Source organism: Corvus cornix, chromosome 12 (genome assembly GCF_000738735.6).
Source record: "Corvus cornix cornix isolate S_Up_H32 chromosome 12, ASM73873v5, whole genome shotgun sequence".
In the NCBI taxonomy this organism is placed as follows: Eukaryota; Metazoa; Chordata; class Aves; order Passeriformes; family Corvidae; genus Corvus; species Corvus cornix.
In genome coordinates, this window is record NC_046342.1 from 16,361,231 (window position 1) to 16,386,198 (window position 24,968).

Sequence of the window (24,968 nt, forward strand, 5' to 3'; positions counted from 1 at the left end):
GGCTTGCACCCACCAACTCATTTTGCACAGGCCATGGAACATCCATCAGATGGCAACGATTCCCATTCATGTGCAATGTTAAGGAAATCTAGATCATTACCAGCAGAATAATGAATTCCATAGAATTGTTCCACTGTGCAATTATATGAGGTATGCTAAGAGAAAGGGCAGTTTCTCAATGAACTCCTCCTTTTTTTTTCCTAAACCACAGGAATGATAGATTATTAATCATGATTAATGCTCAGTTACAGTGAATTATAGTGGAGCAGTGCCTGGAAATCCCAGTCTGCTTGGTAAACTCATTTTCTTGCATAATAGGAAACTTACCTTGCATTTAAGAGAACCCAAAGAGATAAAGATGAAAGCAATGGAACCACCCATTTCATATAATTAAAAGAAAAATTTAATAGATACATACATTCTTAGTTTCGACACTACTGAACTTTTCTTGATACTGTACAAGCATAACAGGAGAAATACAATTGCAAACATCTTAATTGTTCCTGTATTTTGCTTTCTTCCTGAGAACCAAAGTCTTCTAGAGCTCAGCTGTAGCACTCAGCCTGAATCCCTAAGCAGCATTGGAGTTAAGGCAGAATTGTGCATTGTCTGGACATTTGGAAGAGGTTGATGATTGCTTGAGAGAGTATGAATGATCAAAGTGCTTTAGGAAGCAGAGGAAAGTTGAATGAGGTAATATAATATGTTCCATTCCTATACTTGGGGGTGTACATGGGACCCATATTGTACATGGAGAGTAAGGCACCAGAACGACATTATGGAAGGGCTCATGGTCAGTCAGACAACTTAATATCCTCTGAGATAACTCATCTTTAAACTTTTGCAAGCCCCCAGAGGCTTTTCCAATATTTAGCAAACATCAATTCCTCTAAAGTTTACATCCTAATCCATATTGTGTTCTGAGAACAGAGTGAAAGGAGGTGAAAAGACATTTTTGTCTCAAGGATGAGACTGCTGGGTCATTTCCAAGAGGAGATCCTTAGACAGCATCCCATGGTCCTTTCCTGTGGAAGGTAGCAATGCAGCTCTCCGTTATTCTCTCTGTCTCTCTCTTCCCCCAAGCAATCTGTCAGCGCATTTCTGGTGCTGGGGAGAGGCGTCGTGTCGGAGCGATGTTCCCGTTTGCAAAATGGGAACTTCTATTTGTTGTTCTCAGGAGCTGGTTTCACACGCTGACATCTCCCCGGGAGCACAGCTGAGTCCAACATGTTCCCAACAGCCATCCACCCAAACGCCTCCTACTCAAGCACCCAGACCTTCCTTCCCAGTAAATAAAAAATACAGAGACAGCCCCGAATTGTTCCAAATGTTTCGGTTTCACTGGAGTATCTACCCATGTTCAGATCTGATAAATGGGTATTTTTTCTGCACCAGGAAGTCAGTTTAGTTTGGGAATAGGATGGCATTTCAAAGAGGAAACACAGTTTCTGGAATAGTTAATGGCAAAGTCTGATTGACTTTCTCTGGTATCAATATAATTAAATGTTCAATGTTGGAATTAACAACTTTATGAGAGAAAACAAAGTTATCATAAGCTGCTGATTCTACTGTGTTGTATGAAAAAAACATGTTTTTCAAGGTTTCATTGCTTAAAAAGGTCTCAAAAAACCTACTTCCTAAAGCAGGGAACTGAGCAATGTGCCATTGTACACCTCAGGGAGGGAGATGTTGCTGTGTTATTTAAAACACCACCGTTCACTACAACAGCAGCTGGGACATCCTGTCTAATCATGGCTATACCTGTGACCATTGTAATTCTGTCTTTGACCTTACCTGTGTCCTATAGTAGACATGACCTCAGTAGGCCTTAATTTATGGATTACAACACGAAAAATCTTTGAATAATGATTCCTAGGAAAAGAGTTGAAAAAAATTCCACATTTCAGCCAAAAGTCCCCGGTACAGTTCCACACCTGAATGAGACTTCAGTTGCCCTGAGTTATCCCAGTGTGGCCAATGTGTTTTTTCTTGCAGACTCAGAACTGGAACAAGACATCCTGGCTTGAAAGGCGAGTTCCCTATCTCTGATTCTCTCACTGACAACATTTTGGGGTATGCCACCCTCTAGTTTCCCCTCTTGGGCTCCTTCCAGCCATTGGACATGAAATCTCCCCTTTTGGAGAGTGGCATCAAGAGCAAGGACTGCCAATGTGCATCTTTATTGGTACTTCTCTAGGAAATGGTATGTGGAACAAGCTTTCTGCTTTTCTGACTCCTAAATGCCTCGGGTCAGAGTTTTTATTCACAAATACTCAAATGCCACTTTGTCAAGGACAACATGTGGTAGAAAGGATGGAATGATGCAAGCGTCCGTGGCCTGGTATGTAGCAGTGAGAGTTTAGCTTAGCTTTGGAAGATTTAAGATCAAAAGTCTGTGGGAGAATGCAAATTGAAGCATTAAAACTCAGCATTGCCCATCCTGGGGTGGGTGACCCAAACCAGTGCCTCCTGGAGGGCAGTGGGCTGTGCTTTGGGGTTCGGGTCCAGACACAGCCAGCAGGCTGGTACTGGTGTGGTGATGAAGGACTAATGATTTTTTTCCTTTAGGTGACTATAGCTCATGATGTGACAATGTAAGATAAACAAATCTCTTCTATTCCCCACCAATGTCCTGGAAGGAGCACTGAAACGAGGTGTTCTGGGCTGCTCACTGCATTGCTGAGGTTTGCTGTCTTCTGGTCACTAGGTTTTGTAAGACACCTGGACAAAGGTTGTTAGTGGTTCTACTTCTTACTTTCTGATTTTTTGAAAATGTGAGTTTTACAGAAAGAAAGGAAAATCTCATTATTATTTTTTTCCTATTAAATATTCGTGCATCAGGACTACTCTGATTAATAAGCAAGTGGCTTCAATTATTTTAGAAATGCTTAATATCCCAGTATCTTGCCCAGGATCCTTGTTTGGGATTCCACAGGCACTTCTGCACTGAGATCAGTGGGGGGTTTGGGAGAAATTTTCGTGCTTATACAAAGCAAACACTGATTTTGGTGTTAGTCTATAAATACCGAATGGGAGCAAGCAACTCTGTATTTTTCTCTGTGCTTAATACCTGTGTTCTGCACCCTCAGGCAGCAGAATTTACATGCTTTCGTTGTCATGTGTAATGTGCAACATGTATTTCCTTTTTATCAATCAGACCTGCCATCAGAAAAGAGACAGAGGGAGTTTGAAAGCACAACCAGGATAGATACTGTCGTTTTGTAATCTTTGGTGCACAGGTGGAGATGCCTGTTTGCGCTAGAATAGGTGGCAATATTCTGTTTCTTGCAGAAGTCTTACAAATGAAAATCAAGCAAAGGAGTTACTGGCTATCCACGGGGTAATTCTCCTCTGGAAGTCTGCAGTCAATTCCCATTTAGGCTAATTACACTTAAGGAGCCCTTTCCTATAACTAATGAACAATAGGCATAACCTGTTATTACATAACCGTGGGCCAGCACATTAATACACTGTTGAATTGCACTACCCCATGAAAATGCTTCCTCCACAAAATTTGCTGGAGATTTTTAGTGACATTTGCTGTAATTACCAGTAGCATGGTTTCTAATTCATTTAATTTTTTTTTCTACCTATACTGGCATATAAGAGTGTTTCAAGAGATTGAATAAATAAATTTTTAATTATAAAATGATGCTATATCATAAATTATTTATAATAACCAACAATGTGTAATACATGTTTAGGTATGAATCCATTAGGAAGATGAACTAATATATATATCAGTCCTAAAATAATATCGTAATTTGTTCTGTGTTTATGAATGGGGAAATCCGTGTTTAAAGGAATTAAAGGTTTATAAAAGCCTTGGATTTACAGTGGCTAAAGCAGCGAGCATGCTTGGCACTTAGGAATTCTGTTGTCATCTATGGCAGAGAAGACCTTTTTTTGTCCTTTATTGGCTTCAGCAGTTTGTGATATCATGCCACCAGAATGGTACAGATATAGAGACCTCCAGGGAGGGAGCAGCAAGATGCACATAGTCCTCATTGGCAAAACCTCTGGTTATGATTAATATTTAAAAAAAAAAACAAACCAAAACCTCCTTTGTAATTTGTCAGGTTGTTTTGAGGAATTTTGTCAATTATTTTCCTATTAGCGATAGCAGACTTCCGAAATCTCCATGGCGAGTTCCAGGCACTCCCCAGTCTCGTGGCAGGACTCAAAGAGGCTGCAATCAATGTCACAGTCACAGTTGCAGTCGTTGTTGCCGTGGTCTTCGTCGGAGGTCTGGTAATATCTATTGGATGGACAACAGGTATCTGTCAGCCAATGTTCACAGGTATCAGGCAGCATTATAAGAAAGTCCCAAAACTGGCAGAACAAGCAGGCCAGGATAAGTGTTGCGCATTCATCTAAGAGAAAGGAAAAGCAGGGAGATGTAAGAACAAGGGTGAGCTGAGATTACCCAGTTTTAGGCCAGTGTAGCTACACAGAAGTGAGAGGGGTGAGCTAAAAATACACTGATGATAACTACTTCTATAGAGACAAGTGAAAAGTTTATTTTCTATTTTGTTTGCTCTGGAAAAGCAACAGCTGCATGAAAATAATTTGAATGAAAATATCCTGTGGCAGTGACATCCAGAAGAACAAGCCCTTTAAACCAAATTTTATCTTCTCATGCTCGGACAGCAAGGAGGCTGGAGAGGCACAAGGACCTGGGAGGGGACACAGCCAGGACAGCTGACCCTAACTAGCCAGAGGGATATGGCAGACCATATGGCATCAATTTAAATTAGGGAGAAAACAAGCATGAGTTTCTGCTTGAAAACTGACTGGGCATCAGTTGGTGAGTGGTGAGCAATTGCAATGTTTGTGTATTCTAATTATTTTATCACTATTATTATTATTATTATTATTTTCTTACTTTTCTGTCCTATTAAACTGTATTTATCTCAATCCATGAGTTTTCTTCCTTTTACCCTTCTGACTCCCCCATTCTGCAGAGGGGCAGTGAGTGAGGGGTTGCATGGGGCTGGGTTGCTGCCCAGGATTTAAACCACGATGCCAGCACAGGTGACGCTGCAGTTTATTTTCATTTTCACAAGAGTTTACACTAAAAAAGTTTAATGACCACCAAGGACAGGAAGGGAGAGCAGGTCCGGAAAAGAGCATTCAGAGAGGGCAGTGTGCTGGTCGAGTCTCAGCTCAGGGTCCTGCCAACTACCCACTAAATGTGGTTCTCATTTTTTTGTTCACAAATGTCAATTTTTCAAAGGAGTCAAAAGTTTGGAAAATAGATCATGTAGGATGTGTGTCTGGAGCCAGTGAATATTCCTGAAAACTTGGTCACCATGACTAAAACTCTGTGCTATGTTTGTGCCCTCCAAAAATCAACTAATTAACTCCCCATCCCTCAGCCTCCAGCATCTGGGGAGGCTGCTCGGGTGCAGCAGGTGTGAGATTCCAACTGTGTGAATCCAGTTGGAGCACAGACCCAGACCTTTCCTTTTTTTTTTTTCCCTTCTTGTTTTTGGAAAGGAAAAATGCCTTCAACAATATGAATGTCTTTTCATTGGTTCTTTCAGGAAAGCATATGGTTATAACCACATTTCTTGCCCTAGGATGACTAACTGTGAACTCATTCAACTGCATTGGTTCTGTTGTGGCATTTTCTATCTCACGTAACATTAAGTTCACTGCCAGGAAGTTTCCAGAATTATGCTCTTTTTTTTTTTTTTTTTTAGAAAGCTTTCTTGATGAAAAACAAAATTAAAAAAAAAACATTCCAGCTTCTTTATTAAGAAAAAAAAAACAACGGCAGTTAAAGCAGGAAGCAAGAATAAATAGCATATGATTGAACTTCTTTCTAAGTGGCATATCATCACCAATGTTATCAATTTTAATACTTATTTAAATATGTCAAAATCTATTTAGGTTCAGACAAGCACAACTAACTTCGAAGTCAGTTCTGTTGAATAAGAATGACTAGATTTCAGTGATACTTAGTAAATTCATTCTTATATTTTTTTCTAGCTAAATGAACTGAAATAATTATAAAATTGAAACATTTAATAAGGTGACACCACTGCATTTAATTGTATGAAATTTACAGTGTAGAAAATGTAATCATTTTATCCAGTAGTCCTTGGTGTAATTAAGACAATTCTTTTTAGATCTCTTATGTTTTTGAAATTTCCTTCCTATACATAGATGTGAGAGACAGAATTCAAAATTATGTCTTAATTAAGGATTTGGCAATTTTTTTTCTCCCTCTCCAAAGATCCATTTTTTTAATAACAGGTTTTTTTTTCTTGAATGTGTTAACCATAATGGTGCTTATGTAATCTGGAAAGAATAGATATGATTCGTAGGGCTTCATCCAGGAAAGAGAGCACACAAAAAGCACAAGATTTTAATAATAAAGTAATGTTTCAGCACCGACTCTGTGATGTGCAGTAAAGATGCTTTTAAATTCCCATCAGAGCACACACCATGAACTGTGATAATGGATGTAACACATTTCAAAAAATCTGCATGCGTGAGGCTTTTTGGTCCTGTTTTAAGTGGGGTAATGTATATAAATAATAGATATTAGCAATTAGACATCCATTCCTATGCATTCATTTATATATTTGAAAATAAATTACCCACAAACTGCATAAAAGAAGATGCAATCTCTTGTTTTCCCCTCTGTTTTCCCTGCTGTTTGCCAAACGGCTTTACAATGTTTATCTCAGTGAGAACAATGACCTCAACTCTTGTTCTCTACATTAGTAGATTAATTAGCACAAAAGAAGAATTTATAATAATTTTTCTAGCATGCCTCATCTCTAATCTTTCCTGCTCTTGTTTGCTGGCATCTGCCCACACAGATGAGGCTCAGAACAACCCTGGTCCAAAGCTTGCTGGAGACTTGGTGGTCATCCTTGGAGAAACCAAAGAGTTTTGGATTTGCTCTTGTCTGAGCACAGGGAACAAAATAATCACCAATTTCCTCATCTATTGCTCTGCCTTCAGAGGTTCTCCAAGCACCAGCAAACAGGATTTGGCCTCGTCTATGTGGAATAAGCAGTAAGTTGTCAGAGTGGAGTGAGCTGAGTATGCAGTGACAACCACAAATCTGGCTTCCTTTGGTTTTCTTGGCTTCTATCCAGCCCTTAACATTATTAATTAAGCACAGATTGGGGTTTTTTTTTGTTGTTAATTTCCTTCATGTTCAGCTTTTTTAAGGAGTATGAAATCTGTTATTTGCATCACATGGGACACACCTGTGTGCCAGTAACGGTTGAGATAGTCCTCAAACTCACAAACAGGGAGTATCTGGACAAGAGGACAAGTCCCCTAAATAAAATAAATACTTCAGATCCTTCCTTGAAATTAAGTGTATTCCAATAGATATATCAGAGACATCCCTTTTATGAGGATCAGTGACACAATAGAGATGTTAAGGATTCCTGCAGAACATGGCACTTTATTGTGTTGATCTGTATTTAGAAATGCTCAATTTAGGAATTGTTAAATGATATGCACGATAGATGCCAGCTCCATTGGATATAACACACCAATCCATTATTGTGAAAGGCACTCAAAAGAAACTTCTAAAATGCTTCACAGAGCCTTTTTTCAACATCCACTGGAATAAGCAGGAATAGCATTTATCTGACACTGACACTGGTGCCTCTGTGCAAACACTCATTACTAAAGTACAAATGCTCTGTGGCACAATAGGCTCTAAGCTCCTCTTCTATGACTTTAATATCACTGACAATTTAAGATCATCTTCTAGAAATTCTCATCTATCACACAAATGTCTGCAGGGCAACTTAACATTGCTTTTGGCGATGTTCTTGAACCTCCTGTTCAACATTTAATTTCGAGTTGGTTATACATAGTTCTTTTGCAGTGGGCATTATTTAGAAATCAGCTCAAATGTGATCTGTTTTATAAAACATACCATCACTGTCTCTCTGATGTACTGATGCATCATCTTCAATGTAAGTGAATTCTCTGCATTTCTCCAGGGAAGCAATGGATGATCTGCTTGCATCTGACAATTTCTTCTCATTTTTGGTACCCTTTGATGAAGCGTCTGTGATGCTGAATTCTGCGACAGAACTCATAACAATACCTTTCATAGGCTTTTCATCTGTGTGTTTTTCATTTGTAAGCTGGTTATCTGGTGGGATTAGGGAAAAAAAAGACTGTGATACCAAGGCAGAGATCTGAAAGAATAACATATGCAGAATTTTCAAACCTACAGTTGTTTACTTCCAAGGCCTAACCCTTCGTACCTAGTGATTTCAGTCCCTTTACAGAGGCTTATTCATAGCAAAGGTATTTGTGAATTTGCCTTCTAAGGTTTTCTCTCAAACCCAGAGGACTCAGAGGCTAAGTAATAATTCACTTCCAGTTCGTGGGATTAGGTTTGGAAAGAAAACAGAACTATTGCCTCAGTTGACATCGATTTTGAGTTTGATATCCTAACTTCAATTTGTGACATAAAAGAAGGCAAAACAATTATCTTGTTATTTTTCAGCTGCAACTTTGTGTCCCTAAATTAACAGCCAACAATGTGCACGTGGGCGGTATCTGGATGCAGATGTGCCAGCTCACTGTGGCTCATAATCTTGTAGCAAAGAAAGCCAGATGGTCTCTGTTTAGCATCCAGATTCCTTATTTCATAACTTCATCCCCACTTACGTTGTTGGCCTGGAAGTCAACTAGGAGATGGGATACTTCACATGCTGTCAGCGTGCCAGAGAGGCAGCTCAAAAACCAGAGGGAGAGCTTAATTTTAAGCCCCAACTACGGGAAAGGTTAAGAAGAGTTCTGAGTTCAATTTATTCCTGAAGAACTTCTCAGGCACAGATAAACACGGGTTGATATATAGTTTCACTCACTCTCTGAAGTGATCAAGAGGCCAAGAAACGCAGTCATTCACTCCATGGCAGGGATGATAAAACCTCATCAGTTCTTATCTACAGCTGATTAACTCCTGCACCTCACATCAAGCACAGCCTCACTTTTTATCTTACTTAAATCTTGTGATATGCTTGCTCTTGAGCTATATACAGAAAATCAATCTTTACAAACACCTCAGTTTTGCAAATGCTACTTTCTGAGAAGATCAGTAAGTAAGTGCTCTAAAGTGGTTTGTTTACACTCAGCTGCAAGGAGCCTGAAGAGAGACCCTGCACATCTCTTGGGTTTTAGGTACCTTTGACTTCTGACATATATTAAAGAAAAGCCAAGGAAAGGCTCACAGAGAGTGAAACCTTGATGAGACTGTAGTTGTTCCCCCAGTATCCTTGCGGCCGAGAGGAGGAAGTGTGGATGGGATGGATGGATTGCAGGGTAAGTGAAAAAACAGGGGAACCATAAGGCCTGAAGAGGGGGGAAGCAAGGATTTGAGGGCTAAGTGGCATCTGGCACAAGCCCATTGAAGGCTACTGAAGTGGTGAGGGGTCTGGAAGACCTTCTGTGTGAGCAGAGGCTGAGGTAGCTGGGCTTGGTTGGCCTGGAGGAGAAGGCAAAGAAGGGTGCTGGATGCTGTGCTCCCCTCCAGAGCCAGGGTGACGGAGAAGCCACACCCCAACTCCTCCCAGCAGTGTGCAGAGAAAAAAGGAGGGCACAGTCAGAAGCTGCAGCAAGGGCAGCTGGAGCTGCCTAGGGAATGAATTTCTCATCATGGGAGGTGTAAAGCACCAGAGCAGACCCCAGCAAGGTTGTGGTTGTGTGAAGAGCTCACCTGGGCATGGACCCCAGCAACCTGCTCTTACTGCAGGTTTCTGACAGAGGCCAAACAATGTGATTCTAGAAGTCCCTTCCAAACTAATCTTTCTGTGATTTCTATGACTCAATTTACTTACAGAATGAGTGAGCAATTCATTTAAATTTCTGCTCGTAGTAGGGTCTCATGCCATTTTAGATAATTTTTACCTGGCGAAATATGTAGAAGCAGAAAATCTGGGTAGAGGTTAGTAGAGTAAGACCTTGGGATAAGGTAAGCATAAAAACTAGGCTATCATTTTCATTTTAAGTCACTGCTTTAAAGTTGTGTGGCAGAGGTATTGCCATGATTTTGAAGTCTTAATGACAACAAAGTCTACTGTGATGGAAATGTGGAGTTTCCCTGTCCTGGAGAGTTTACAGGTTGGCCTTGGGCAGGGAGTGAACGATGGGATGGAGGCAGTAAGAGAGAAGTGGCACAGAGAGGAGTCTCAGAAACCTATAACTGTCAGGTTTTGTGAGCATTAAGATAAAGGAAAGCCGCAGGTGAGATGGGAAGGGCAGAAGAGGCAGTGGCTCTGCTGGGTGTGACCCAGCAGTGCAAAGCACAGCAATTCTCCCCTGAGGTTGTGCCTTTGGTCAGAGGAAATCAGCATCCTGGGCTATGCATGTCTGGGTTTGCCCATCTGTGATGATTTATTGATGGTTTTCCCCCCAGAATAAGCAAATAAAGGGTTTTTTTTCCCTCTCTGACTTCTTGGCCAGCCTCTTGAATCCAGAATGTGAAAACTCATGTATTTTGGATGTCCTTACTTGTACAGTAATGACTGTTTTCCAGTGTTTACGAATCAATGACATTCCACAAGTTTGCCTGCACTTCCATTCAATAACAAACCATCACCAGGAAAAGTTGTGCTAATTGAAGCAGCAGGGCTCAGGAGGAAGCGATGTCCTGCTTATGCATTGGATTTATTGGACAATAATTTATTTCTGAGTCCAAAAAACACAAGCCTCAGCTTTTATTCAGGTGCCAATATTACAAATGGATCCTGTGTGTCCGCACTGAGAGCTACCCCCAGGCTGGGCCTTTGGATACACATGGATCAGATCAAAAGGCTTAGGCAACAATAACTATTATTTTCCACTTTCAAAATCTGCCCAAAAATCTAAACTAGACATATTGTTAATTAACAATATATCTGTTGAGTTCCCCAATTCTGCAACAATACAATGGCCCACTGAATGCATTTAAGCATTCAAGAGCGAGACTGCAAAAAGTCTGACAGAAGTAATCAGTAAATGCCAGACTAACATTTACTGTATCCACTGACTTCTACTATTCATACTTTGAGTCAATTTTTATTCTTGAAGTGCCGTTGAAGAGAAATCAAAACCAGAAATAGAAAGGCATAGACATAACCTGAATTTTTCAATACAGCACCATCAAACAAAAGGGTAACAAAAGCTGTCACTCAGGGACTCTTCTGTTTGTTAAAGCATACTACATCTTGGAAAATACAGTACATTTTAGTGTCAGACTCTTAGTTTGAAAAGCTCCCTTTCAGTAATGTTATACTTGTCTTGTACAGCTAGATCAAGTCTTCATGCAATCACTGTAACAAGCAACTTGCTATGACAAGCGAGATCCTTGCTTCCAGAAAACACTGCGGGAGAGGCTAAAGCAGTGTACAATTATAGGTCTCCATTTCATTTTTATGCAATTACCTTCATTTCAGCTGTGGGTCCATCTACATTATGTCTTTTATCAATTTAATGTTTGCACAAAGTGTCTGAAGAAATAGATTGTGCTAGACCAGCAGAAAAAAAAAAAAAAGGTGGCTAGCAGTTTTTTTTTTTTCTATTATAGTTTGTTGCTGGGTAGAACAGCAGTAGTTTGAGAGTTTGGAACAAATAGATGTAGCCAAATAGGCTTTAAAAATATATTACATACCACTGATACTATTTATGATTACTGTTAAATGACAATATAAAAAGAAAACTAAATTACAATTAGAGATGTGAAGAGGGTCAAACTTTCCAACTCTCTTTTAAGAGCCTGTATTCAACTTCAGATGTCCACATATGTCTGTGTTTTTAACATATAGAAATCAACCACTGAAGTGAACTTGAAGGGAAAAATAAGTGTATCATGATGAAGAAATCTCAGATTATTCAGTGTTAGACTGTTAGGCAGAGGCTGCTAAAGGTACACCCCCACAATGTGCCATTTTTAAATAGTATGAAGTAGCAACTTTCTTCCTCACATGGGGAAGCTGGGACTCGCCTTGGCTGTTGCAGAAGAAGACTGGGATCATTCACCCATGTTTGTATTAAAGATAGTCTCAATACTCGCATGGAATTTCTTTTTTCTTTTTCTTTTTGGAGTTGGGTGATTCAGATGGCTGACTACAGTGTCTAAATTCATGAAAGCAGAAAGTAAATCACTTACTTTCCACTGATGCCAGCCCCAGATCCCTCTGGTTAATAGGGAGGAGCAGTGATACCAAGACTTGCATTTGCAGTATGTCCCCTGACCTCTGTTTCTCTTCATTGGCTTTAGGCACAAACCAGCATCTTGCAGTCCTGGAGAAGAGGAGTCTGCAGTTTCCCTGCATACTTCTGAAATTAGATTTAATATAGAGGCATACAAGGGCTCTAAGCCTATTTTTGATAAAGGACAGAGGATTTTAGAGGTGCTCTGTTCTGCTGGACAGGGACTGCAGAAGTGCAGGTAATCCAAAGCAGCTCTTGGAGCAACTGTTTAGGGGGAGATGCCACTGAAAGAGAAGGAGAATTGAAAGGGCTCATCCACATCTTACAAGCAAAGGACGAGGGAGCCTGTGGCTCTACTCGACACTGGCATTTGTTCCAATCCATCCTGGCAATGGCCCTCTGCCTCACGCCCCTGTGACAAGGAATCCCAAGGGTTAATGCTAAACTGTGTGGAAAACTGTAGCAGTTTAGGACCTGTAACTTTTTAATTTCCCCCGAGGCATCTTTGTGTATCAGTGCAGCGAAAGCACCAAAGAACGCCTGGCTGCTCCCCCTGCCATTCGCTATCCCATGCACTGCTCTTGCTACCTGTCTGTTTAATGTATCACATGCTCATCACTGAAAGAGCTGTGTGTCATGTCCTTTCAGTCTTGAGATGACACAGGCAGAGCCACATCAGACCTGATGGATGATAACTTGTACATATAAAGGCTTGCTCTGAACTCACTTGGTTTGAAAGGACTCACAGAACAATGAAACACAAACCTCAGGGTTTGATGGCAGTGCTTCAAAAAAGCAGAAGTAAAAAGAAAAACAAAACACTTTTTCTTGCTAGTTTAAAGGATATAATTCTCTATCAGGGAGGCAGTATCTGCATGCACGGGGCCAGCAGCTTACCTGGATGGTCCTCACTGCTTGATGTCACCCCAGGGAGGGCCAGCAGAGGCAGGGAGCTGGTGCGACGGTCTTGGTGGAGAAAAAAAATCCAAAATTGAAGAGGGATAAATATCAAATAAATGTGGTTTGGCACAGCTATCACTCTCAGCCACTTAGTGACAGTCACTGACTTCAGCAGTTGTTGCTCTGAGGTCAAACAGAAGCAAGTGCGCTTCCTTGCAAAGGGAGGTTACATGGGATGGTGTGCTGTTTGTGTTACCCTCTGTCTCATAGCTGGAAAGGAAGCAAAAAATCAAACAAGTTGCTAAGAGAGAAAGTTTCACCTGAGAAGAGGTGAAGAGGACCACTGGCAAACACAGAAATTCAGGTAGGTACAGAAAATTTGAGAGCTGGGAGGTCTGAGATGTAATATGGGGCATCATCCATGCCCACAGACCCCAGAAACCTTAGATGAGGTTCCCAAGTCATTAACAAAGGAGGAGAGAGGAAATTTCAGCCCAAACTCCAACCTTCATGGCCTGGCAGTCTTGGTGGACAAGATGCCCAAGGTCCCCGTGGTGGCAAGCCCAGGCCCCCACATGGAGCAATGCTCCTCCACCTTGGCTGTGCCTGCCAGGCCCTTCACTCCATGCCTAAGGCCTGGGCTTAAATCTTCTTTCCTCCTCTCTCTAAGTGTCAGGGGGGGAAAGCAGGAGGGGGTGTGGGACTATCCCAGCAGTGAGTGCAGCAGATGGAGCAAAATCCATGGGAACTGCTGTTGCCCACATGGGAGAGGCTGGAGGGAGCGTGGGCGCCACGGCCCATCAGAAGGGAGCTGCTCTAGACCAATATATCACAGGGCCTTTCAGAGATTCGTGCCCATTACATTCTGCTGAGCTCAGGCATAAGGATGCAGGGGATTTAGAGACTGTTTATTTTTGTCATAAGGAAACAGGAAATAGTACACAAGGCTATAAATACATCCCGGGCTTCAGATGACATCATGAACTCGTGCAAGTGCTTCACTGCTGATTTACGATGATGGACTGGTAATTCACAGGAGCTTTGGGTTTACTTTATTTTGCTGTTGCAGTAACAAAGCTAATGGTGCAATCCCGGGAGGGGGTATTTTATCAATAGTGTATTTTTGACCTCATTGCATACATTTTAACTTCATGAATTAGTGACCCAGCTAACTGTAAAGCCTTCTATAGGCTTATTATAAATCTATCACAGGACTGGCAAAAACTTTTGGCCCAGATCCTAAGCTCTGACAGGCATGTGTTGATGGACTGCATAGCAAGCACTTCCACTAATATTTCTCACTAATTATACCATATATTAAGAAAAAATGAATGAAGCCAATGTTTATATGCCGCTTTAACTGCTTTTCATATAAGAAAGAAACACAATCCCTAATAAATTTTCACCTTCAACATTTCTATTCATTATAATTTTTGCCATGATGAATGAAGTTAGAACTGGAGAGGGAGGGGGTTCATCTTGAAATCTGTTCAGTGAATGACTGAATTTACTTCCCTTCCCCGACTTGTGTCGAGGAAGGAGGGAACAGATGGACACAGGAAGAAGAGGGAGGCGAGTGCGGAACGAAGGAGATGGGTGAGGAACAGATGGAGTCAGGAGAAAGTGAAGAGGAGAGTCAGCAAGGATGGTAGAAAAGTTTTCCACTTGACCTTGAGTTGAAATGAAGATCTGCAGGCGGCATGGGGCAGCTAGATTTTTGGGATGCATCCTTTTTTCTCTCCATGGCACTTATGCTGCAAGGTCTTGTGGGCCATCCCAGCAGCCCAGTCCATCCCAGGGGACCTACAGAGCCAGGACTTGGATTTTCCCTAGGGGTCACCTGCTGCAGAAGGGCACCTGCACTGTGTTCAAGTCCCATAATGGTAATAGAAGGGGAGAATTGTGTGCCAGCACAGGAATAAAAATGGGTTGGGATGTCGTAATTTTCTCAGGCATCCCAGCCAAGCCAGAAATTGGAGCTTATAATTTTGAAGAGGTGTACTACACCCAGTTTGTTAGGATCTAATGGCCAAAATACTCAGAGTAATTTATGATTTTACCTGCTTAAAACAAGACATTTGAGATGGCCTGATTTTCAGAATATGCTGAGCATCTGCGTTTTGAGGTGTATTGAATTATATATCCCAAATCACTACTAAGTCCTGGAAAATCTTGATTGTATTCTTAATTCTGTTAAATTGCCTGCATATACTCCATTGGTTCTGGCTTTGCTAGCTGAAGAATGGAAGAGGTGAAAGCTAAATATTGGCCATGTGTGTCATTCCCTTTGAAGAAAATGGGAGCCATGTGCACTCACCTAACAGCAATGTTTGGCCCCAACTATGATTTCACAGCTGGGCCCTAACTTCAGGAATGCCAAAGCACTAAATGACTCAATTGGAGTAATCTGATCAATGCTGTATTTTCACTGTGGATTTAAATTGCACACACAGCAAGAGCAGAGTTGGTTTTCTTCTCTCTCAAAATCACTTTTCTCTGCAGATTTGATAGCATAAATATGAAGTATTGCTCTCATCACACAAATAAGTGAAATGGCAGAGAACGTATGTCAAATAAAATGCACAACATTACGTCCTTTTTGCTTTTTGGAGGCTGTTTTAAGAAAACGGCTTCATTAATTTTGACTGAATAAAAGGTTCCTTTAAGGGATTTCAATAGGTGACATGAAAAATGCTAATACGAATGATCAAGACAATGGAGGTTAAAACTGTTTTGAAAATATGTTTCTTTTATAGATCTCAGCTGTTGGAAGAGTTACAGAATAAATATACGGTAGTGCTGACATTCAGTGCTGTTTCATCTTAGCAAAGAGTTTTTAATAAAGAAAATTCTTTTCAAGGAATGCTTTCTGCAGCCAGTCTTCAAAAAGAGGTTTTCCCCCATCCTAGTTTAATAAAATTAAAGTAATTTATGTCATATTGATATGTCGATATGTTTTTCAATAAACTTTTTCACAGAGATTTTTTTTTTAATTCTCTTCACTTTAAAAATTATAATTATATGTCTTCCTCCCACTTTGAAAATGGCACAAGGTGCTCATTTGCAGAGCTCTACTGTTCAAATCTTCACTGAGAATAGAAATGTCATGACTCAGTTAACAATGCTTTATTATTCACATTGATCTTTTTTTATAGTGTTCTTTATCTCAAAAACATTGTAAATCAGATATCTTCCTCCCACTCTTTTGTTCATTTGCAAATTTTTATTATTCTAGTTTAAAAAAGCAATGGAGTGTCAAGAGTCAGTGTATATTGTTTATGTTCTTTTTTGCTTTAAAATTACTTTTAACTATAAAAAGTAAGATGTATAGCAGGGGAAAAAAAAAGCTGGATTTAAGGATGCTTAAAAAAGAATTGAAGGGATTAGTGTGAATTTTATGCTGCTCTCTTACACCTTGGAGTTGTAACAACTTTGCAAGAAGGGGGACCAAACACTTTATGAAAAGGTTTTTATGTGCTAAGTCCAAAGTCCCTGTTGCATCAGACATCATCATCTATGTTAAAGGCTGGACATAATTCATGCCCTAAATGACCACAACAGCAAAATCCACAGTGGGTTTTTGTTCACTGGGTGGTTTGCAGGGCCTGCCCAGAGCCCTCCCTGTCCATCGCTCTCTTGGCGAGAGGTCCTTGGGAGCCCTAGGCTGATAAGCGCCGAGATAAATCACTGAATTTTCGCAGGAACCTCACAGCTTTGGTATCAAGTGTTAACTGCAGCAGAAACACAACCTCAGCTGGTCAACAGGCAAGGCAATCCCTGAAACCCAAGGGGCTGGATGTGGGATACAGCTGTGCATCCTTCAGGAGAGCCTTATCTGAGCCCCCAGGACTTGTTTGTAGATTGGATCTCCTAAATTTTCCTTCACCCACTGTTTTCTTTCCCTATCACATTTTTCTTTAGGTCCGTATTTCTGTCCTGGCGGTTGTGCCTTTATGAAATGGCTTCCATGAGATAAATCTATTACAGGAATTGGGGTTAGTCCAGGGAGCAGCAGGATCTCATGGTATTTCACATGCTTCTTGCTGTTAGGTCGTTTTTTTATGTTTTGCCTCTTTTGAATTTTATGATCACAGCATCCTGGCACCCTGTTGTTATTCCAGCAGGTCTTGAAAGAGAATCGTCCTCTCTGGGAGTCACTGTGATGGAGTGGATATACCTGAAGTTGTATTTAAGCCCCAGACTGGATTTTTTGGTCTTATGGAATTATGGAGTGGTTTGGGTTGGAAGGGACTGAAAGCCCAGCTAGTTCCAACCAGCCACCATGGGCAGGGACACTTTCCACTGGACCAGGTTGCTCCAAGCCCTGTGGAACCTGGCCTTGAACACCCCAGGGATGGGGAGGAACTTTTGGTGTGTGGTGGCCCTATTATATGAAACAGCCCTAAGAAGTGTTGTAAAGAAAGCTAAAGTCTGCTTTCCAAGTTCTTTTGTTTCTTGTTGTTTAAGACTGCACTCTGCTGATATTTGCTAAAAGGGATAATTAAAAAAACTCAGAACAAGTAAGTCACAAACTGAACTTGAACTGAAAACACACAGCCCTGTCCTTCCCCCTCCAAGTGGAGGGCTTAGCAATGTTTGTTTTTATTAATGTCAGTAGGCCACCCCAGTCACCATATGGCTGTGCCAGCCCCTGTCCTCTTCCCTGGGCTGGGATTTGGGATGCACAACACCACACAGTTCCCCTGAGGCTACCCTCTGATGGGGCTGCCTGCACATCCCACGGGTGCTGGAGCAGGTCCATCCCAGTGCTCATGGGCAGCTGCTTGTTGTTTTGCAGGGTTAACTCAAACCTCTCAAATTCTCTTTATTCCTCACTGCACAGTGTGAAACTGGAGGTTTTGATGCATTGTCTCATCTGAATTGACTTTGTTGTTTTCAAAGCAAAGAAAAAACAAACATTACTATTGTTGTTGTTGTTGTTGCCTCGATTTCCCTGCTGCATTATTTCACTCTTCCTTCCTCTCATGGTTAATGACTCCCCCCACAATAAGGTTAAGGTTGTCTGTCGATATGATCAAGTTCCAGAAACAAAATCCTAACCAGAGCAGAGTAGCCAGAAGTGGACGGGGCTTTATTTAATACCCTGGTACAGTACCTAAAGGTAGGTCACACCCATGGACATCCTTGTGTAATTGTTCACTCTTTAGCTGGGGAAATTTATAGGTAATGTAAAACAGAAAATGCTGAGTTTATTACAACAGAATTTTTTTTCCATGTAAAACTCTGTGTCATTAAATTTGGAAAGCACTTAAAATTCTCAGTTTTATTTTTGGTAAGCACTATATATTGAAAAGCGAAAATATCAGAGGGATCTCTAGGCAGAATTTGTGAACTTTCCAATGAAAAGACAGCACAGTGTCTTCCTTTCACGTCCCAAGGTCCTTGACAACTGTGCCACTCTCTGAATGGCACTGAAGTTATGTTTATTCCCAAAGCAGGCATTACACACAGTTATGGTCACAAAGATATCCCTGGATGGCATTAATGCCAGAGCAGCTCCAAGACTGTCAACATTTTCATTTGGTGGGGGGAAACACCAACAAACCCATCTATATTAACACCATCAAACCCATATATATTCTTAAAATACATTCAAACACTTTAAACGCTGTGAAATAGAACTGCAAATCACAGAAGATGCAGCATTTCTCACTGATTGTCCTCAGAGCTGTACTGGTGGTAAATTGACTCATGATAATATATGACTACAACCCTGCATGTCTTCTAATAAGGTATAAAAGCTTTTCTTTGATTTGAACCCAATGGTGAGTGGTAGTCTGCGAGAGTCTTACATCTTCTATGAGACTTTCCTAGCAAACACTTCCATTTGTTTCTCTCTTGCCTGCATGCCACGCTGGAACACAACTGGGAGCTGGACTTGCACACTGTAATAAACATTATTAATCTTATTGCCATCTGAGCACCTCCCCAGGTGTTGCAGAACAGCCTGTGCTGGACCATGCTGGAAAACCATTTATTTATCTTCGCAAGGGCTTGATCCTGTATCACCAGATGTCAGAGAAAACAATTCCAGGGAGCTCAGATCAGGCTCCAAATCAGCCTCCATTATGGTGGCCTTCTCTGGGTGTCTTCTCTCTTTTCCTCAGAAAAAGCCATAGACAAAGCAATTAGGAATATCTGAAGCAGAAGATGTATCATGCTGTGCATCTTTTCACAAATCCTTTTTTTAACCTGCACTGAAGATGCAGAACATCTATTCTGGGGGCAGACAGATGACATCCACTGTTACTTATGTATGTAATAAGTACTCTTAAAACAGTGTAGTCTTGCCGGCTCTGGCAAAGGCAAACATGGTAAGTGTTCTGCTCACAGCATTAAACACACTTCTCTCACTGTGCAGTGGAAGAATGTGTTTAAACTCGCAGTCTATCACTATTCCTGGATAGTGTAGGAGAGTCAGGAACACTCAAGATGTCTTTTCCTGTGTATATTAACTTGTTCTGAAGAAAATAGAGTTCTTAGAAAACATGAATCTAATGGCAGAAGAAAGTTTCCTTCATGATTGTGCTACAAAGGTTTCCGAACAGCTGCTTGTTCCTTTGGGTGCATGAAATATGAGGTTCAGCCTGCTCAGAAGTGCAAACACGTAATTTCTTCTCACCGTGGCACCTTCACTGCGGTCATTTCCACCTGGCTTTGTGATGCTGGCAAGCTCAGTAGTAACACAATGTCTCCATTGTGTGAGCTTTTGGAGGAGAGCTGGAGAGCTCCACAGCCCCGGGGAGATGCCCAGAGCTGTCTGTTTGTCCTGCTTCACCAGGAGCTGCATTCACAAGGAGTTTTGTTAGTCTGATGTGGGCAGTTGAACACCAGAGTGTCAGGTGTTGTTGGACAGTAACACTGCTCCCACCTGTCTGTGCACCATGCACAAGGATCGAAGGGTTGTTGGGCAACCTTCAGCAGGCTGGGCTTGCCAAGGACCTCGGAGTGGCACCCCTTGTCCACCCCACTCGGGGCTGCCCAGGCACAGGGGCAGGTGAGAGCCCAACCCTCTCCTCAACACTCCCTGACATCAAAACCATGACTGAAATTTTGCACAAGGCTCAGGTGTACAACGCCTTCCAAGCAAGGAGGTCACAGCCCAGGCCCTGAGAGGAAGAAGTGGGTGTCAAAGAAATGGAAGAGGTATCACTGTTTTAACACAGTTTAGGCAAAATCTAACCCCCATTAATCCTTCAGATCAGGGCCACTGGTTTGTTCTTTTTTCAATCTGTTCTGTATTCAAAGCAAGTACAGTTTTTTCTGTCGCTATACCGCTATTGTTAACAACTATAAATGTATTAAAAACACAGGGGCATTTTAGTATGTGTATTGTGCATAAGAAATATTGTTACATGACAAGCTCCAATTGCCAAGTGAAAAGAGGTTTTATTGAAGGAAATAGCAGTAGCAAACAGTGAACTATGCAGAATAATGGTAATTGTTCCTTTAACATTGGCAGCGCGCGTTCACTTAATATGACTGCTCCTCTGTCTCTGCCTCATCCAGACCCAGAGGACCTGTTAGACAAGCAGGCAGCCACCTCTCTCTGGGATCAAGCTGTCAATGCAAACTTGCTTTCTTTCTATTTCTCCGAGCTAAGCTATACCCCCAGAGCTCCTGAAGCTTTTCCTGAGTGAAAGCTTTAAAAAAGCTCCATTCTAAATTACATCACACGAGCTGTTCTCTTCAGACTGACAGAACAAAAGCAGGAGGGGGGGAAAATGCCAAAAGTACCATCTGAATCACTTGAGTTGCACAGGATGATTTACCTCTTCATGCTTTATCAGAGCAGGCGAACATCTTGACCTTGCCTACCAAAGCCTCATCAGTGTCCTCTAAGCAGCAGAGAAAGTTTGCATCATGTGTGTTTCCAGTACAAGCAGAATCACAGAATGGTTTGGGTTGGAGGAGACGTTAAAGAATCTCCTGTTCCAAGCCCCCTGCCATGGGCAGGGACACCTTCCACTAGATCAGGCTGCTCAGAGCTCCATCCAGCCTGGTCTTGAACATTTCCAGGGATGGGGTATTCACAACTTCTCTGGGTAACCAGTGCCAGTGCCTTGCTGTCTTCTCTGTAAAGAATTTCTTCCTAATATCTAGTCTAAACCTACTCTGCTTCCGATATAAGCCATTCTCCCTAGTCTATCACTACATGCCTTTGTCAAAAGCCCCTTCCCAGCTCTCTTGTAGGCCCCCATCATGTACTGAAGCCATTGGGTTTAGGCTTTTTGGTTGCAACAACTGTGTCTTGGGTGCCCCATTAAGAAAGGTCCTAATGGGGCCATGGTGCTTTCTAAAATTTTTGGATGATGTGGTTTCTAACACAGCCAACTTATTGTTACTGGAAGAGCCCAGCCTGTGGGTGCTGCCCAGCCTGGTGTACTCATCCTTTAATCAGCAACACCCCAATTAACGGTCATGGTGAGGAGTACTGAGGGCCACTGCCAAATTCTGAAAGGTCTCTTGGGTTGGCTCCAGCTGGGACTCTCCAAATGCCATTTTCAGAAGTAATTGGAGCAGATAAGCATTACCCACTTCTGGAGTGGCTGGGTAGAAAGCAGATAAATTGGCATATCTTCCCATTCTAAAGGCTTTCAGATGGTGTTAATTGGTATGAGAAGCCTCAGTTAGGAAAACATCCTCAGCTGGGAGGGGAGAGGGCCACAGGCCTTGCTTCTCCTTTAGCAGATAAATAGAGGAAAAAGGGCAAACAACATCATGGCAGTTCTCCAGGTAATGTGCAGAATTAGTAGCCCCTGAAAGGAGACAGTTTGAGGGCTGTCTGATACCAAAGTAATCAACTGAGATCCTGCAAATGGGAACAAGCAGCCTTTGTGTGGCTCCTAAACTGACCCTTTTGGGGTTCCTACTCAATTTTCATAAGAAAGAGCTTCTTCTCACGCTTTAAAGCTTCTAGGCTTAGCCCCCTGTGCAGCATTTCTGTGCTTGTTCTGTTGCTTTGAGTAAACCTTAAAATGTTTCTTTAGCGTGATTAACGCAAAAAATAATCTTGATTTAAAAATGGGCTGTAGGCTGAAACAGATGAAAAGTATTAAGGAAAAGCTCTTGCTTACATCCCCCAATGGAATTACACTAATGGAGCTAATTTTTTTGCATGGAAGGTGCCATGTCAGTGGTTGAAATGCTGTGGTTCCATGCCCTATGTGCTATGGGGAGAAGGAGATGACAAGATGAAGCCTAAGTTTATAAGGGGCTGCCTAGTTTGAGAAAATAAGAACGTGAAAAGAAAGCTTCACTAAGTAGGAAAAGCTTCTCAGCTGGTGATGTGCCTTTGTTATCCCACATGGGTGTTCTGTCAACACCTCAAAACCGTATTGTTATCAGAGGAAAGAGGAAAGTCAAGCTATGTCCCCTAACTGACTTCACAAGTATGTTAAAAATAACTCTTAATAGAAGTTAGGAGATACCCCTTCTCTTTAATGATCTAGTTAGTGTCCTGTGGCCTCTCACTGAGATGATCTTGGAGGTGTTTTCCAACCAAAATGATTCTATAATTCTGTGTTTTCCCCAGGGAACACAGCAATTTTCATACCGTCAACACAACTTGTCTTACCCAAAGGGACAGAGACTGCTTGAGGATTCTGATTCACTGATGCAGCATTGAACCCTGAGCTTCTGAGTGAGCAAAGTTTGTCTTTTGCTGGTTTTTTTCGGTAGCATGTGTCTGAGTTTTCTTTATGTACCCGTGAAATGAGTCTGCCTCGATCCATGAGGGACCATCCCAATGCCTGTTAAAGGTGCTGGTAATGTTTGGCTGCAGGGCAAACCATATCAAGTGTTGTATCTGATTCCTACACCAAAATGAAAATCTTAATTATGCAAAATCTTTATTAAAATGATCACAACTGAGGCAACCATGGATAATGAACTGTATGCTTCATCACATCCCCGCTCCTACCAATGGTACAGATGAAGATGCTGGACTTCTTGAACATAGTGGATTAAGTTATTAAACATAACCCTAGTCCAGCTTTCAAGGGCTTAGGATATGTTGAAAGTTCAAGTTTAGCTCACCCATCTTTATTTCCCTGTTTCAGCACAGCAATGCTTCCTACCTTTTTAGGTGTATTAGGCTTTTGCACTGCCTCTCACCACCATGGGTTTTGACAATCTCAAAATTGCTAACAGTGGCAAAGCTGAAAACTTGGTGGCTTCTGTAGCACTGTGCCTTTCTCCCCTGCTTGGAGGGGAAGATGTAGTCCTTATCTAAATGACTGAATACTGGGGTGGTCTTGTGATCCCAGTGGAAGTGGGATTTTGTGCCACACAGGGGTCACTAAAATAATGTTTTGCAGTTTCTTTGGTAAATCTTGATCTGAACACAAATTGTGGAAAACACTAGCCGATCTTGTAAATCTCAAGTTGTGCTTCTAATAGTGCTAACCAGTAGCGTGCTTTGTTATAAAATGAGGAAAATGTTATCTGGAAATAACATTCAGATAACAGGCAGGATGCCATGGTCCTATTCCCAGACTCAAATCCAGCATAGCTGGCCTTTCAGCAGGACAGCAGTGCAGCTTCTTGTGGCTTGGGGACAAGTGTGCTTGTAGGCAAAGGCTCATGAGTCTCTGACGCTCTGCCAAAAGCCAGACATGGAGTCCCAGGGGAACTGTCTGTCTGAGAAGGGATTAATTTGCTTATGCCACCGTGCAGACCACACTGCCCTCTGCTCCCACCCTGTTTGATTCACATCCTGGGCTGCTCTGTCTGGTACACTGCAGCCTTTGGGGGTGGTCTGAGGGAATTACTTATTCCCATCTGGACTGAGGTCCAGAAGATTTGCTTAGAAATCTGTAGAAAACATTTCTCCCTTTTATTCTCCAAGAATGTGTAAGACAAGCTTTATGCTGTCTTTGAGCTTGCTAAAAAAGGAACAGAAATTCATGCCTTTTTCCATATGTTTATTTTGAGTTGCGATTCTTCTGGGAAGGGTGATTTGTTTGTCTTTCCATGACAAATGACAATGGTTTAAGTTGCATCTCTGCCAACATCTTTCTAAGTGGTTTCAAGTAGTTTACTTACAGGGATTATTTCATCTACCACAGAACATGAGGCAGCTCTGAGGTAGTGTCTAACTTGCACTGAACAAGACCATGGAAAGTTAGCCTTAAGGCAGGAAATGTAAGGCTCAGTAGACAGTAGGATCACAAGAGCATGGAGTGATGGTTTGCAAGTGTGTTGCACTTGGAGAAAAAAGACATTATTTGACTTTTCCTCTCCTGATGGCACCAGGAAGACCAGGAAAGACTCGTAACGCTGGATGTGCCAACTGCTTAAATTCTGACCGTCCCTCAATGAGTGCTCATGCTATTTAGCCCCCTATAAAGTGGGAATGTGTAGTACCTAAGCATATGTGATTTGGTGCTCAAGTCATTGCTGTAAGTTAATACAGGCTTTGTAAATGTCATTGTCAATGTCTTGTGGTTGCCTTGCTGAGCTTCAGGAAGAATCTGAAATTTCTATTCAGCAAACTTCTCCAGCTCTCACAGCTTATGGTCACTCGTTATCTACAGCAGGAGGGTCAGACTTCGGAGACTGCAGCTTCTTCCCAGCCTGCAGGTTTCCTCCCCCTTCAAGTCTGTTTTTTGCTCTTGCCAGTACCCTGCCTTCTGTTTAAAAGCATTAGTAATACCAAATAAAGCTTAAGACGCTTGTTATAACAACTAAGTTGCTTCCTTTTTAATCAGAGCACATGCTTATGCCAGGTTTGGCATGAAGAATCTGTGTAAGTGTTTGGTTCAGGGCACAGTAAGCTGATCATTTGTTAGAAGTAGTGCATTACATATCATTTTGCTTTTAGTGGTACAATTTACTGGGAGGTTGGTGCAAGCACTGGTAAT

The 24,968-nt window shown here is 41.7% G+C and overlaps 1 protein-coding gene across 1 annotated transcript in view; it reads right to left on the reverse strand.

Annotated features, from left to right (window-relative positions):
- Positions 1-385: 385 nt before the first annotated feature.
- Positions 386-24,968, reverse strand: part of MDFIC2 (MyoD family inhibitor domain containing 2) — a 48,036-nt gene continuing 23,453 nt past the window's right edge. The window contains exons 4-7 of the mRNA XM_010390228.4: positions 17,707-17,734; positions 13,081-13,149; positions 7,916-8,137; positions 386-4,373 (exon numbers count right to left, since the gene is read on the reverse strand). Of these exons, the coding sequence (XP_010388530.2) occupies positions 4,114-4,373; positions 7,916-8,137; positions 13,081-13,149; positions 17,707-17,734 (579 nt within the window). The 3' untranslated portion in view covers positions 386-4,113. The remainder of the gene's footprint in view (positions 4,374-7,915; positions 8,138-13,080; positions 13,150-17,706; positions 17,735-24,968) is intronic.